Source organism: Bombyx mandarina, chromosome 16 (genome assembly GCF_030267445.1).
Source record: "Bombyx mandarina strain Sakado chromosome 16, ASM3026744v2".
NCBI lineage: Eukaryota > Metazoa > Arthropoda > Insecta > Lepidoptera > Bombycidae > Bombyx > Bombyx mandarina.
The window spans coordinates 4201646-4218881 of NC_143222.1; the positions used below are offsets into that span (position 1 = coordinate 4201646).

At 38.9% G+C, this 17236-nt stretch overlaps 1 protein-coding gene across 1 annotated transcript; it reads right to left on the bottom strand.

Annotated features, from left to right (window-relative positions):
* Window positions 1-2306: 2306 nt before the first annotated feature.
* Window positions 2307-16402, bottom strand: LOC114252860 (alpha-tocopherol transfer protein). The gene is made up of 8 exons (XM_089733511.1): window positions 16304-16402; window positions 12002-12158; window positions 10236-10395; window positions 9417-9475; window positions 8652-8848; window positions 7332-7442; window positions 4119-4221; window positions 2307-2971 (listed from the first exon to the last, which is right to left on the bottom strand). The coding sequence occupies exons 2-8, from the start codon at window positions 12150-12152 to the stop codon at window positions 2820-2822; spliced, it is 933 nt and encodes a 310-aa protein (XP_089589637.1). The 5' UTR covers window positions 12153-12158; window positions 16304-16402; the 3' UTR covers window positions 2307-2819.
* Window positions 16403-17236: the final 834 nt, after the last annotated feature.

The window sequence follows — 17236 nt, forward strand, 5'->3', positions numbered from 1 at the left end:
TTGAGCTCCGGCAATGGAATGAATTTATTGTCGTTGTCGATGAAAGAGCATGCGGTCCATTTGATATTAAGTAGTCACTATCGCTCATGGTCATCAGCAACGTCAGAAGCACAGTCAGACTATTTTCTACTATTGAAGACTCTCTTCCTCTTCAGAAGTAAGGATGGCTATGGCCGCGATTGCACCTCGAAGCGATCCAGGTTAATTCTTTATTTGTAACACGTCTTCTTTATTCCGTTGATTGCCATTGGGTTTAAATGTGACCGTTAATATAAAACCTACAATAATAGTAATTGAAAACACATTATATATAGACTAGACTGATAGCTTTAAATGGGCACTCAGAGAGCTTGCTATTTCCTTGCTGTAGCCATTGTTCCATTGCAATTAGTTGTCTATTCAACCGCATATCTCAAAGTAAGATTTAATACATATAACAAAAGCACAAAGATAGCAGGACAAATTGCCTACCGCTTTCTTTTCTGCCGCGAATCATTCATACAGTGTGCTTAGTGCGAGTTTTTTAACGTTCTCGACAGCGTAAAAGTTAGCTCATATTTGTATGGAATGGGATCGTTTGCGTACGTTTGCCGCCAGGGGCGCTGTTCCAACTGCATACAAAACTTGGGTTAACTTTTACGCTAGCGAGAACGTTAAGGAACTCGCACTAAGCACACTGGTCGATGTGAAAGAAGCTGTTGTACCAAGAAACTTCAGTCTTAAATTTCAAGAGGATTGCTGAAATTTATTTAGACATGTCAGCTTGTAGCTGTAAGGAGCCCACTGAGTTTCTCGCCGGATCTTCTCAGTGGGTCGCGTTTCCGATCCGGTGGTAGATTCTGCGAAGCACTGCTCTTGCTAGGGTCAGTGTTAGCAACTCTCCGGCTTGAGCCCCGTGAGCTCACCTACAAACGTTAGGGTGAAGCTGAAATAGCCTCTCAAGGCTATCAGTATAGGTAGGAAAAAAAAAGATGTAAGGTCTGTGACCCGTTTTTATATTAGGGATGGCGCGTTCGTCCGAAGTACAAAACCGGCGACCTACACATTGTATTTTATACGTCGACTCGATGTTACAATACAAACAACAGAATCAACAGTTTTATTATGTATTCCAAAAGTGTACATCGCAGCACACTCGCGATGTCGTAAAACGTATTATCCATATAACAAGATAAATCTTTTGTTGTGCGTATTATGCGATCGGCTCAAGGTTACAATTTTGTGTCATTATGGTTTTTTTTTTATTCGGTTTTTTATGTGTTGATTGTCTCTAAACAAGCTCTAATGGAACTATATAGTTTTTAATATGACATTAAGCCTTTTGTTTTCTTTAATTGGATACTGGCAAAAAAGTTGTAATTTGCTTGGTTTTTTTTTTTTATTGTCAGCTTTGAGAAACGAATAATTTGAAATTAGAATTTTTTATTATTATTTTACATCGACGGCTAGCTCACGGTTTTTGTCTCTTTTCGGTCATAGACTTCATTATGAGACATGGTTGGCAATTTTATTTAATTTGCCCATCCTATGTTTTTCCCCATGAAGGTTTAATACACGCTCTATACTAGAGTGGCCCTCTCTCGAGTCTACGGGTACTCGTTTCTCCCCCACCTAATCCCGGCCGGATTCCTTCAAGGCTCCGCTTCCTTTTCGCGCTCCACCTTAGTCTATTTATAAACGACATTCCCCGATCGTCGCCAATCTAGCTAGCCCTCGTTGCAGAGTACACAAATATTTACTAGAAACAAGTCCCTAATCGAAAATCGATTCTTTCTGAATGACATATCGATATTAGCCCACCGAAAAGCACAGCCGTGCTATTTCAAACTAGTCTGACAGAAATTCACACAACACGTCGTTCTGACCTCTTCAGCTTAAAAAGACACACTTAAGAATTTCGGAAACTTATAGCATCTGCTATTGCTGTTTTTTTTTAAAACTGCATATTTTAATTGCCTATAAACCATTTCAAATCGTAGTTATGATAATGTAACCTTTCTACGTATAAGTGATAGTTATTTTTGTAGCGTAAAAACACAATAGCGACAGGTGTAGGTAGGTCAAAGAAGGAACATGTCTCATAAAATCATTCAGGTCCTACAGTTAATAACTTTTAAATCGTCTCTCTTTAGCCCAATGACTGTTATTATCAACAGACGGAGCTCTCACATAGTAGTTTTTTTTATTGCCCTTGTAGACAGACGAGTATACAGCCACCTAGTGGTGAGTGACTACCGTCGCCCATGGCCATGCCAGGGGCTGCCTACCGTTAAGTACTTTCCATAATATGAATAAAACAATTTACAGTTAAAAATATTCATTTTATTCTTTGATTAAAAAAACTTATCACAGTTTTAGTCATTACAAAATTGAACAGAAATTTAATGTATCTGAACTAAAATGTATCTAAATAATTCCCTGATCGTCCAAAAGAATTGTAGTAATAGACATGCATTAATAGCTAAATATATATTTACTAACACAATTAACGTTGTCACAGCTAGTTAATCTGTCAACCGTATATAATAATAAAAAAATATAGATAGTAGTACCTAGTATATATTTCTTTAAGCACAGAAATAACTGACAATGTTTTTCTTGTAGTTGCATCTTCACTATATGAACCCAGGAATTAGAATATTAACGCGAAATTAAACCGTACAAGTCTCACCAAAACTAAATTACAATAAAATAAATTTAGGTAGATATAATTTAAAAAAAAAATTGGAGTCACCGACTCGAATATAAATTCTAAATTGTAAAAACCATTCCTACCGTATGTGTGCTACTAAAGCGATGTTTAATTCTATTACCTAAGTTTAATCTATTGACAGCTGTCTAAATGAGCCTTCAATACCAAAGAGTTCGTCGTAATTAGTTGGCTTTCCTGGTCTCATAGCTTCATTAGCTTTTAGAGCTTCTTGTTGCTTAAACCAAGCATTGTACTCCTCTAGCTTCTTCATCCAAGCTTCTGTGAAGAAAAAAAAAACATTCGTAAGACCTTTATTTTACTTAAGTCGTTTATGAAGTTATTTAATGAAATAAGTTATTTTGTAGCTCTTGATGAAGGAGTTTTGTGGTCATCTATACTAATATTATGAAGAGGATAGATTTGTTTGTTTGTATTGAATAGGCTCCGAAACTACTGAGCCGATTTGAAAAATACTTTCACTGTTTGGAAGCTACACTATTCCCAAGTGACATAGGCTATAATCTTTTTTGAAAAAAATTTGAGATCTTTACTAAAACTCCAATAATGTAACTGAAGGTGTAAAAAAATTACCTAAAATATTCTTTACATCGCGTGCCCTGCGAAAATTATTGATGATAGAATAAAAAAATGTACTATTGACTTTGTAGAACACATTATTATTTACAAAAAGTGTCGCGACAGCATATGCCTAACTATTATAGTTATGCCGCAAGAAGTGTTCTTTTATTTAAAAAAATAAAATAACGTCAAATATTGTTGAAATTTTTGTTAAAGACCCGAGCGAAGCCGGAGCGGGCCCCTAGTGTATAGTAAAAGTACTTTCCTCATCCCTAGCTGTCGTCAGTTACTATATACTCTATTCCATCTTTCATAGTAATTCTGTTATCTTCCATGGGTAATATTACAATGTAGCTACTGCACTTGGAAAATGGCAAGGAGGAGATTTCGTTTCGGTATTTGATGGCTCGAGATAGAAAAGTCTTTTGAAAGCGCGTTTTACAGGTTCCAACGGTTGGATCGGATTGTTTGATTTTAGTAACAAAGGACGACCGCTTTGTGTATAATATATATAATATGATGATAATATAATGTATTATACATATTATAATAATATAATAATATGTATACTATATCTATATCTATACTAATATATAAATCTACAGTGGTTTTTAGGGATGTTCCGTTATAACTACTGAACCATGCATCCGATTGACTTGTAACTTGGTATCCACGTAGAAAATACATGTACTTAATGGATAGGCTAATATTTATATGATTTTTGGACTCCTTAATAATAATAACAATAAATAATAGTCTTAATTTTCAATGCGCAGCGAAGCGGGCGAGTATGGCTAGTATATATATATACACGTGAAGTTTCATTATTTTCTTAAAATGTACTTACTGTTTACGTCTTCAAGAGAACATCCGTCGCCTCCGAATTCAACGGGTAGAATTTCTTTAGGGATATAATCCTGAAGACGTTGCGCGTCGGTGTGGAAGAATACCTGATGAAAACATTAAAGAATATGGTTAATGGTGTTTTAGAAAATCTGTTCCACTGATGCATGTCTGCTTCACGGCAGAAATGGGGCAGATGGTGGGACTACCCGTACCCCCATCACCAGTAAATGCCAAATGGAAATTGAAGCTAGTATAATCAAAGATGGCTAGTTTCAGTCCAATTTCACCAGGACAGCTGAGCGAGCAAGGGCTCAGCCAGGAGGGGTAGGATAAGCTAAAAGCTACCCGAGCGCCTCCAAAGGATATTAACAAATCAAGAGTAGCTGCTTCGCGAACGAATCTACTATCAGATCGGAATCTCGACCCGCAGAGAAAAAATCTTCAAACCCTCCCTCCCCGCTCGCAGCGTGAGCGACGCAGCCAGCCTGCCAGTTTTGCTGCATGGCTGCTCAAGCTATGGGAGAAATTGGCGGTGGTCTCCAAGGTGATCTCCGGAGTGATCGCCTCGGGAGCCAGTCCTTTCGGGGCGCTCCTGTCGGGGTTCCACAAGATGATTGCGCAGCTCAATGGCTAGCCAGGAGTTGCGCATCATTTACTGGAACCCCGATGAGATCAAAAACCCGTAAGAACAACCTCTTGGTTCACAACCGCAGGGTTGTGCTCCTGGGCGAGACCAAGCTACGTCCTCAGGATGTGTTCAGGATTTCAAACTATTTAATGTACCGACGTGACGAGCTTACCCCTGCCGGGAGGCCGTTACCGGGCACTGCGGCCCTCTTTAAGCGGGACGTGGTGCATGATCAGTTGGATTTGCTGTCCTTCACATCGACAAGGTCAGTCGATGTGAGGGTACACACCTCGGGGGGAGATATGCGGATTTATGCCGCGTATAGACCCCCGAGGCCTGAGTTCCACCCTGAGGATATAAGACGGGCCCTGGATTACGACAACCACTCAGCTCAGCTGGTCGGAGACCTCAATGCGAAGCACGTCGCATGGGGTTCCCGACTGAACTCAGCAGTGGGCAGGCGGGTGCTAGAAAATGCCGATAGGGGCGACTACTCTGTGGTCGGCCCTGATGAACCCACGCACGTCCCGTCCGCCACGCGATATCAGCCCGATGTGCTGGACGTGTGTGTTCATAAGGGGCTAGTGTGCCCCGTGACAATCGAGGCACTGTACGACCTGGGAACCCCCCATCTCCCTATCCTGGTGACACTAGGAATGGGGTTCTCCCGGGTTACGATCTCGCCCCTACGACCGAAGGTCGACTGGGAGCTCTTTAAGAGACGACTGGTCGACCTTCCCGTAATTCAGGACCCCAACACCCCTGATGGGGTCGACGACGCGGCAGTCCGCCTTGTTGACTCCATAAGGGGACCGATCCACCAGGCGACGACTCTTGTGCTCAGCGGCGGGCCCAGAGGTACACTCCCGGCCCATCTGAAGGTGATTATTCGCCGGAAGAGGGGCCTGAGGAGGCTCTGGACGACAACTCGTTGTCCCAGGATCAAGCGCGAGCTTAATGAGTTGGAAGCGGAGTTGGCGGCGAAGATTAGCTCCTTTCGGGGCTATGCGTGGGAGGAACGGATTGAGGAGGCCTGTGAGGACCCCTCTTCCGTATCGCTCCACCGACTTTGCCGCCAGCTCTCAAATCGGCCTGCCCCCACTTGTCCACTTGTCCACTTTTGGACGAGAGAGGCAACCGATGCTTCTCGGCTCAAGCCCGCGCCGATGTCCTGGCCGTAATGCTGGAGCGGCAGTTCGCTTCAAATGATTTTGTACCTTCCGAGGCCGCATTCCACCAATCAGTGGAAGATAGCGTAGCGAACCTACTCTTCTCCCTGGTGCCACCGTTGGGAGATGATAATTTCATCACTCCCAGCGATTTGCGCCTCTCCATCAAGTGGATGAAGAGGCGCAAGGCACCGGGGGAGGACGGTATTCCCTCCCTCGCATTCTTCCACTTCCCTGAAACGGTCGTGTCATACATGACACGGCTGTTCAATTCCATTCTGTCCACAGGACAGTTCCCTGGAATTTGGAAATTGGGCAAGGTTATTGCCTTGCCCCAACCCGGCAGGGATAGGAGAAATCCCTCCAGTTACCGTTCGATCACCTTGTTGTCGTATGTGGGCAAGTTGTTCGAGCGGCTGCAGCTGAGAAGGGTGTCGCCGCACATCCTTCTCAGCTGCAGCCGCTCGAACAATTCGGGTTTCGATGTGGTCACTCGACAACGCTGCAATTGGTCCGCGTTACGCATCACTTGGCGGATCGATCCAACGCGCGCCATTAAACGGCCGCAGTCTTTCTCGATATCGAAAAGGCCTTCGACCGTGTCTGGTATGCGGGACTGATCTACAAGCTGTTGCAGAACACGGACCTCCAGCACGCCTACGCGTGACTGCTGGGGTCGTACCTGGAGGGAAGATCCTTCCTTGTCGCGGTCGAGGGCGCAAAGTCGTCGGTGCGCCCAGTCACGGCCGTAGTTCCTCAGGGGAGTGTCCTGGCATCACTCCTCTACGCTCTCTACACCAACGACATTCCCACGCTCGAGGGCAACCTCCAAGCGTGGGAAGCTGACGTGAAGTTGGCGCTGTTTGTCGACGACAGCGCCTACTTCTCGTCATCCAACCTCCCCTCTGCGGCCATTTCGAGGATGCAGAGGCTCTTGGACTTACTGCCCCAGTGGCTGGACCGACCCCCTCTGGGTTTGTAGAGGCGAGGCCGCGGCATGGGGCCGGTGGCGGGCCCCTCGTCTGCTGACTGTTGCCCTGGTTTCTTGTCTAGTAGCTGTAGTTAGCTAATATTAGAATTAGTTAGTGAGTAAGGGAAAAAAAAACCCAAGCCAAGAACAGCAGGGGGTACGACGACCCCTCTTGTCTTGTCCGCAGAGAAGATTCGGTGAGAAACTCATTGGACTGATGTTTAGGTTGTTGTAATTATACTAAGACCTTAGAACTTATATCTCAAGGTAGGTGGCGACATTAGGTTGTAGATGACTATGAGCTCCGGTAACCACTTAACACCAAGTGGGCCGTAAGCTCGTCCACCCATTTAAGCAATAATATTTTTTTTGTAATAAAACGGTTTTTTTTATACATATATGATTCAATTTAATAAGCGAAATTTGATTGATTTCAAAAAAACTCACTCGTTTCTTAATTTTGTCTTTAAGGAATGGTTTTACAAGGTTGAATACGACATCCACGAGGGGAAACGCATTGATAATGTGTATTTCCTTCAGTTTCACTGGGTAAGCGTCCTGAAAACAAAAAAGATTTAAAATTATTTGTTAGTTTTCAATCTAATTCCATCAAAAATAAAAAATAATTTATTTGTATATATTATTCTATATAATTTTCATTTCGTTGTATTCGGTTTTTCAAATACTTTCCAGTTTTTGCGGTCACGGGTGACTGACCGTGCGTAAAAGTAGTTTTCCTCTTGTGAGTCCGCGCAGGTAGGTACCACCACCCTGCCTATTTCTGCCGTGAAGCAGTAATGCGTTTCGGTTTGAAGGGTGGGGCAGCCGTTGTAACTATACTTGAGATCTTAGAACTTATATCTCAAGGTGGGTGGCGCATTTACGTCGTAGATATCTATGGGCTCCAGTAACCACTTAGTCAGTGGTGGTCATTGAGATCGTCCACTCATCTAAGCAATAAAAAAAAAATGTGCCAGAAAAACCAAAGAAATATTATTTTATCTACAAACTACATACATATATTTATTATGTACTAGCTGACCCGCCAGACTTCGTAGTGCTTCAATCGATAAATAAAAGATCTAAGCTTTTGTATAAAACAAACTTAAAACAAACAAGGAATTCGCGGTAGGCAGCGGCTTGGCTCTGACCCTGGCATTGCTGAAGTCCATGCTCGTCTGCCTACAAAGGCAAAAAAAAATATCCTTTGAGTAATTTTGAAAATGATTCTTTTTGGGATTGAGGGATGGATAGCTTGTTAAGACTTTCTAACTGGGCAAACTCAGCGCACAGCCAGTAGAAGCAGGTTTGCTAATAGCTACCCCAGTGTCCCGAGATGTAGTCTAATAGCTTAAGAGCAACTGCTTCACGAGTGCATCGCATCTACCCTCTTCCTCGCGTCGTTTCCTCACTGCTGAGGGTCGTGACTATTATATTATGTCGATAGGATTTTGCTCCTTGTAATGTCCCGCCAGCGCCTTCGATCGTTGGCCGCATGAAGGGTGTCGTGGAATGGGATCTCTAGTGTGGTGCGGGTTTGGTCGAGCCACCTTGTCGGACTGCGCCCGCGCGGCTTCTTACCCTTGATCTTCCCTGTCACGAATAGTCTCTCGCATTTACGACTGGATCGGAATAACGACTCACTGAAACGACTGATTCTATGCAGCGCAGGTACATACCTACCTTTCGGCGAGTAATTTTAATCTTGAGCTTCATATATTCAATACCTTCAACGCAACCCAGTTGATTATTAACCAAGAAATATACCTGTATACAAATGAAGAATTTTTTCAGTAATGCTGGTGAAATCTGGGCGAGGTGGATGGGCGTCACAATAGAAGCGTCCAGTACGTAAACGTCTCCAGCTATTCCCTCGACCTCTTCACGCAGTCTTACATCTCCGATCATCATTGCAAGCTTGAAGGCGTCATAAAGCTGGTTCGTGTCCAGATTCTTGTCCAGTGCTGGAGGAATAAAACGTAATCAAACTTCAATAACTAATGGCACGTTCTTATTTTGGTCATAAGGGTAGGCCATAGTTATTTCTTGTTTGTTGGGCAGTTAGCAGAATCCACAGGCACCACCACAATTAAGTGATGCCCATTTTAAAACATGATGTGTGATTAATAATCGATTAATTCTCATTCGATTAATAACATCTCAATGTACGCAAAAGACTAGAAACTATATAGTAAATTATAGCTACATTGCATCGAGTTCGTGAGTGATTAAAATGAATTTTCAGTTAGCACGAATGACCAATACAGCTAGTATATAGGTAGTAATGTGAAAACAACCAAAGAAAAGTAATGTTGTTGTGTAGTTTAGATTGAGGAGTTATTATAATATTCAGTGGTGATAGAGTATTTTGTAAGACCGCTCGAGTAGGTACCGTCGTAATGCCTATTTTTGTTGCGAACCAGTAAATAATACTTTCTAGTTTGAAGGGGGAGACAGTCGTTTTGATATAGAACTGAGACTCAGAACTCATATCTCAAGGTGGCTGACAATGTTAATGTCTAGGCTACTGACCTCTGACGATGGTTACTCGTCGACCTTGAGGCGTTAAGCCAGGGAGGGTAGGTCCTTGGCTGAAATTAAACAAATAATTTACTTTATTAATTCCCCTTTCGTCTCGGGATGAGGGACCTCCATAAACGATTTGATTAGCTGTTATTTTTTTCCAATTTAAATTTTATTATTTAATTGTATTGTTTACTGCGTAAAAAAAGAGCTATCATTGAATACTGCTCTTCTGTGACCGATTTTGTTTTTTAAATGATACACAAATATTTGAGAGATCTTTTTTTTATTGCTTAGATGGGTGGACGAGCTCCTAGCCCACCTGGTATTAAGTGGTTACTGGAGCCCATAAACATCTACAACGTAAATTCGCCACCCACCTTGAGATATAAGTTCTAAGGTCTCAGTATAGTTACAACGGCTGCCCCATCCTTCAAACCGAAACGCATTACTGCTTCACGGCAGAAATAGGCGGGGCGGTGGTACCTACCCGTGCGGACTCACAAGTGGTCCACCACCAGTTGAAAATGCAAGCGCTTCGTAAAGGCTACGACCTTCAGCACTAAAAAACACGACGCATGCAGGAGGAGGACTCATACCAACCCGTTCCCAAAACACCTCAGATTTTGGCTAAAAGTTCAAATATTCTATATAAATATTAATAATTTAAATTATGAGTCCCGCTCTAATGGGTAAGACATCCGGCGTGTTTGCATCAATTATTGCGACTATTCCAAGGTTGCACTGACGACTTGCACAATGAACAAATAACAGTGTTGGTCCTACCATCAGTAAAATAAAATAAGTGTGAAAAAATAGTAATCTTACGCTCTAATCAGCAGGTCCATTAGCTCTGGTCTGGTTACGTCTCTGTTCGTGAAGAACTCTGGGCAAGCAGCCCTCATCGTGAAGTACATATCAAGTTTCTTTTTACATTTCTCAAGGGAGAAGCTACAGCCTCGGAGGAAAGTCATCAGGCACGCGTCTTCTGTAATTCATAGATTTAACAAGCTATTATTATGTGACAATTTTTTTAGTTGAAAACTCAGACAAAAAAAATGTATTAATTTATTTTCTTTTAATGTTAGTATAAAGAATGTTTTCCCGTATACCGTCGTTTGTATTTAATGAATTCCCTATTACTTAAAATTTTGAATTCTCATATGAATACATCATCATCATCAGCCTTTATCTGCCCACTGCTGGACATAGGCCTTCCCCAATGCCTTCCACATAATGCGGTCCTCCGCCTTCCGCATCCAACGACTTCCCGCCGTACGCACTAAGTCGTCAGTCCACCTGGTTGGAGGACGCCCCACGCTTCTTGTATCCATCCGTGGCCTCCATTCGAGGACTTTCCTCCCCCACCTGGCGTAATAAGCGCGACAATATTTTAGTTGAAAACTCAAAAAAATTTATTTATTCAATGTTAATATGAAGAATGTTTCCCCATATACCGTCGTCTCGTTGTATTTAATGAAGTCACTATTACTTAAAATTTTAAATTTTCATATGAATACGTTTTAAAAAAGTATACAATTTAATACGTAAACATTCTTATACATTTCACGGGTGACAATAAAAGGGTTTTCTTATTTAAGTTTTATTTGCTTCCGAGTAGGGTATATTTTTAAGTAACATCATTTGGTCAATAAACTGTTAAATAGCTAATATTTTTAAAGCGAAATCACAACCACGATTCCAACAAGACGTTGACGTCACAAGCTTGTGATTTTGTGCATCAGATGCATTTCCTTGTTTTATTTCTTAATTGCATAAATTTAATAGAAAACTAGTACTTGTTATTTCAGGGCCAATGATTTTTATTAATATGCTTTTATTAGCTTCATAATGTATGTTAGTATATAATGTTAGTATGTAACGGAATTTTTGAACACGATTTTGACTCCCTTCAAAACGTTGGATTAACTCGAAATTTGGCATACTTATCAAGGACCGATGACAAATCAATAATTTAAACAGTTAGCCCGTTATTTACTTTCGGCCAATGATATTTTATACGTAAAAAGAAGCAGATATGTTTCAAGCGCACGTCAAGTGAAGACTCGAAAACAGGCCAATTGGGACTAATATAACAAGTGCAATCGTTCCAATTATAGCTATCTTTTTTACTCACGCGCTTATCCCATCTTTTGTACTTTTCATTAATGCTACTTGTCAACATGTGTGTGCACTATATCGGTAGGTATGTAGATTTAAATGGCGCGATCAGATTTGAAGAGTCAGTTACTATGAAGATAACATCTGTTGTATAAAAAATCATTGCTTTCGGCAGTCAAAACAACAAACTCATTTGGGCGCCTTCTCTTTTTCACTTAGCAAATTAGAAACTTGTATTTGCCTGAATGTACATTAATGAATAATTTATACTTATACAACTTAAACTAAAAAATGAAAATAAATATGTAGTAGTTTAAAAAAAAAAAAAAAAACCACCGGATCGCAAAAACGACCCACTGAGAAGATCCGGCGAGAAACTCAGTGGGCGCTTATTTGGAGCATAAAAAAAAACAAAAAACATTTTTCGTGTGTCGTCATTAGTGACGTCATTATTGTTGTAGATATCTGCTCACCCCACTCATCTGGTAGATGGGGTTGTTTTCTCAGCCACTCCTTGATGGCAGCTAAATCCTGTGCCCTGGTGTTGACATCCTCATTCAATTCCTCGCGGATTTTCTTCCACAGTTCCCCGGAAGGCTGAATCAGGGTCGCGGTTGATGCCATCTGACTCTGAAATATGTTTGTTAAATTAGAAAGACTTAAAATTTGAAACAAATTAATTTTTTGAGGAAGTAAAAACTATAATAAATAAAATTTGTTCGGAAGTGCTGCAATTTAATCAATATTTTGCTATATATTTCAATCAACTGAGTATTTGAAATTACCATATAATAACACCGTAATCTTTTTTTTTTTCATCTGACTGTTGCTGGGTAAAGATGATATGTCGCTATAGTCATATTTAGATTTATTCTTCCAAAATTTCGGCAATTAAATTTAGATTTGTTTTCATAATTACAAGCATGCAGCATAATTTTTTACTGGTGATAGGACCTCTTGTGAGTCCGCGCGGGTAGGTACCACCACCCCGCCTATTTCTGCCGTGAAGCAGTTATGCGTTTCGGTTTGAAGGATGGGGCAGCCGTTGTAACTATACTTGAGACCTTAGAACATAATATGTCTCAAGGTGGGTGGCGCACTTAAGTTGTAGATGTCTATGGGCTAACCACTTAACACCAGGTGGGCTGTGAGCTTGTGCACCCATCTAAGCAATAAATAAAAAATAAAAACACGTCGGACAATCTATCGCGATGTAGTGACGTCATGTTTGTTTACATACCCTCATTTTTTCCATCCACTATTATTGACTTCCCTTGAAACTTCCTACTTACAATTTAGTAGATTATCGACTTGAGACTGTTAATATATCAGATGAAAGTATAATAACAACGTTGCGGTAAAAATAGTCAAAGGACATGGGCCACTCTCCATACATTGCACGGCCCACTAAACGAAGTTCAAGGACAGTAATGAAATTAAGTTTAAATAACAGACCATATATCCCTTTTATTATAAACAAATTAAAATCAATATTGTTCATGGGGATACAAAGATATTTAAAAAATAAGATAGGATTTTTAGGTTACCTATAATCATATGATTTGCTGTCAATACACTTACACTTTAACATCATCATCAGCTTAAATATTATTTATATTACTATACTTTATAACACAGACCTAATTGAATGAACGTCAAGACTTAATTTTATGCATAACAAAATATAATAAGCAGGTATATCGCAACGAAACACTTAATAATATCCACAATGCGCCCGAGTGCGAAAACGACTGATAATGATAATTTATTCTACAGATTTAAAAGTATCAAAATAGATTTTTGTTTAGATATAATGTTTTGTATTAGTTTTAAAATCCATTAATTAAATATGTTAATATATTTGGGCTAGTTTTTTTGCAATATAACGTCTTTTTTAAAAAGATTTAATGTGAATTGTTTAAAATATAAATATATTTTACCTATGGCAACTCCTTCAATACTTACTATTAATGTAGCTTAGTCATGCTAATTTCTTTTTATTTATTATTTTAATTATTCCACCATTAAAATACCCTTAAATTTTATAATAAGTATGTAAAAATGAAATATTTCTTTCTATAGATATTTCATTCGTGTCCTTGAGAGCACGAGTAGCTGGGCCGAAAATGGCCCATGTCCTTTGATTTCATGATGCATACGATGATACTATCAACAGATTTGTTTGAACACGGATGAGGTCAGTTTTCTTACGTTAATGAGAAAAATTGCGGTCCGCCTGGGGCTAAGTAGTTACCGGAGCCCTTAGATATCAATAACATTAAAGCCATTACCCACCATGAAACAATTCTTCTAAATATCAGTCTCAACCGTACCATTTATACAGTGATATTTTCCAAAATTTGTTTTATTATTACCCGTTCATATTTGTATTTTTTTTTTATTGCTTAGATGGGTGGACAAGCTCACAGCCCCGCTGGTGTTAAGTGGTTACTGGAGCCCATAGACATCCACAACGTAAATGCGCCACCCACCTTGAGATACAAGTTCTAAGGTCTCAAGTATAGTTACAACGGCTGCCCCACCCTTCAAACCGAAACGCATTACTGCTTCACGGCAGAAATAGGCAGGATGGTGGTACCCACCCGCGCGGACTCACAAGAGGTCCTACCACCAGTATTGTGACACTTAAATAAGTACGTTAAACAGCCACAAATCCGCTGTATTCGAGTGCTTTTTTGATCACTTCAACTATTCTTTAATATCAAAGTATTGCACTAGATATTATTTTCGGAATTTCATATTATTCAAAATTGAAATTAACCTCGTAACATACTTTTTATTTATTTATTTATTACGCAATTAGAGACAATTTGCAATGTAAATCTAAGCGGTTGGTAAACTTTTACCGATTGCGTAACAAAGTCTGGACCAAGAAATTCGCGTTATGACAAAGTGATCGATCAGTATATTAATATAGAGTTGAAATTGTGATTTCTATTCAAATTGTAAGGGAGACGATTACTGTTCGACTGAAGTTCTTTCGTCACGGCAATTCATAGAAAAAATCTGCAGAACCATTTTAAATTAACACGAAACATATGATTGTGTTTTGTGAAATAAAAAAATAATAATAACTTTTATGAAACACTGAACTTTAGTTTGCGTAGGCGGCCTACATCCCACCTTTTATTAACAAAGTGTGCAATGTTTAAGTCTATTAATTTAAGTATTGAAGTCGCATTTCTATTCTAAAGCATCTAAGTGGGTAGATACATCACTTTGAGCTCACTCGCTTCTATTGTTTCTATTATATAATATATTACTAGTAACAATCAGCAGCTCTGACTCACCGTTTGTTTTCTTTGCTACTTTGTCTCACGAGCAATTGGAAGCGGCCTTTTTATAGTCATTGTAACCAGTCAGATAAGCCTTAGATCAATTACAAAAGATTTCTCTACGGAATACATGAAAAAAAATATAACCAGCTTATCTATTCTACTATTAATTTGAAATTGATAAAATTTATTGATGAATAAGTTGTTTTTGTTTTTTTTTGCTTAGATGGGTATTCGAGGTCACGGATCATCTGGCGTTAAGTAGCTACCGGAGCCCATGGACATCACCAACGTAAAAATGGCCACCCATCTAGAGACAAGTTCTAAGTCTCACTTTTACAGTACAAAAGTTATTCAGCGCTTATACACCGTTCGAAACAGCACGCATAACTGCTTCGTGGCAGAATTAGGCAGGGTTGTGGACCTACCCGTGCGGGCTCACAAGAAGCACTAGCACCAGTAAATTGATTATATAATTATTATTGTTCGAATTTCACAATGCTTAATTATTTTCAGCAGTTGTACAGTTGTTAAAAGACATTTGAAAGTTTTTTTTCTTTTTGTTAAAAACATTTTGCCGTAACAAAACACTTCCTACACTCGTCAGTGATCCAACAATCCGCACTTTATACTTTCGATCCATGGTTTATTTCGCTAAATATTATTGAGTTAATTTATTCTGCTGATCCTAATTCCTGGCAAGATTGAAATATTAGAATAATCGCTAAACACTCAGTCTCACTCGATAGTTTAATTTCATAAGCTAGTTTTATATTGTATTATAATAAATACTTTTTTCTTTTTTTTTTCTATTAATATCTTACAAATTCATTTATAAATGCCATTAGTTGTTATGGCTTTAATGTGAGAAGCTGCATGTTGCAAGCCGTGTCAAGAATAATCTCACAATTTTTTTTTTTTTTATCTTATGTATGTATCAAACCCTTAACCCAGACAAAGACTTCTTAAGATGATCAAATCTATCGATGATAAACTTTACTTTAGGCACAGTGAGGTCGAAATAACACGAGAAATGGCTTTAATAAAGTTGTTCAGGTTAAATATTTTATCAATAGAACACATTGCCAAAAAAAAAAAAAAAAACATTGCCTTCACGAGTTTTCCATTACAATTTTGTTTTTTAAATGTAATATGGTGCAAATTTTTATTTTTTTTATTAGACTAGGTATCTAAGACACACGATTCACGGTTGCTATATAAGTCTAGGAAATAATATAAATTCAATGCATATATGATTGATAAAAAATGTGGCCACTAATTAATTTAAATAGCGATTCCACCAAAAAAACTTTTATATAACATAATTATATCAAAACGAAACTTAAGTTTATACATAAATTATCTAAAAGCACTGAAGTAATAAACTAGATAAGTATATCATCATCTGTCTACAACTAAGCTGCGTATTATTTCATAGTTACTTTAAGTAAGTAAATGTATTGAATACAGGTCACTCACTTTGCAATATGTCACAATCCAGTTTGGAACAAGTTGTTTCGTAATTCTGTTTAAGTGTCTGACAGGCGAGCGCAGCCTCTGACTCTTGCTATAACACTGAGACCCTATCCAACCAACTTTGGTAATAGTCTTTGTGGCTAATTTAGATGCAGTTTTTTTTAATGACAGTATATTTTAATTTTAATATAATTAATTCAAAATATAATTAATATAATTTTTGCGTCTTGGCTTTTTTAATTTCGTAATTACTGCAATCATGACGTATAATTAAAACCACGTTTTGTTGTTTCTTTTTAACGCTTTTATTAGCTTCAGACGTATTATTAACCCTAGAAATGCCGCGATAGTTGTCCAAGCTATGCGAGCTTGCAACGTTCTTCTGCTATCCTTATTTAAGACTGGAACTGGGGATAATCAGTACGGTAGGAAATTCAGACTTCGGCTAAAACAAGCATCAGCAACATCGCTGATATAGCCACAGCGCTGACTTCCAGAGCGAACTTTTTTCCAATTTTCTTTAAAGAAAGACATGTCATAGAATTCGGGAAGAGGATGCCATTTCTACGGAGAGATGAAGAGAAGTAGTAGTAGTAGTAGTACTTATCATTATTGGCCTCAATTACTTTGAGTTTGAGGGCAATTTAAAGGAATAACGCCAATAATCTTAAGATAAGAGTTTTTTTAATAGGCTTTTATTAGCTTCAGACGTATGTATGTTTGTAACGGAATCTTTGAATATGATTTTGACCTCCTTCAAAACGAAACTAATTTCACTAACTCGCAATTTGGTATACTTATTAAGGACCGATGACAATTCAATTTTTTAAAAGAAATTGAAAAAAAAAAAAGAAAAAAAAAAAATTGAAATTCAACTAAAAAATTCAACTAATAAATAAAAGAACTAACAAAATTCGCTTTTATAGAAAATCCAAC

Bases quoted from the DNA above. Each gene is read 5' to 3' on its own strand.
- LOC114252860 (XM_089733511.1), bottom strand. From the start codon at position 12,152: ATGGCATCAACCGCGACCCTGATTCAGCCTTCCGGGGAACTGTGGAAG. The intron at 10,396-12,001 runs GTGAGCAGATAT...TATGAATTACAG, and splicing joins CCATCTACCAGATGAGTGGG to AAGACGCGTGCCTGATGACT. The intron at 4,222-7,331 runs GTGAGTTTTTTT...TGTTTTCATCAG, and splicing joins AAGACAAAATTAAGAAACGA to GTATTCTTCCACACCGACGC.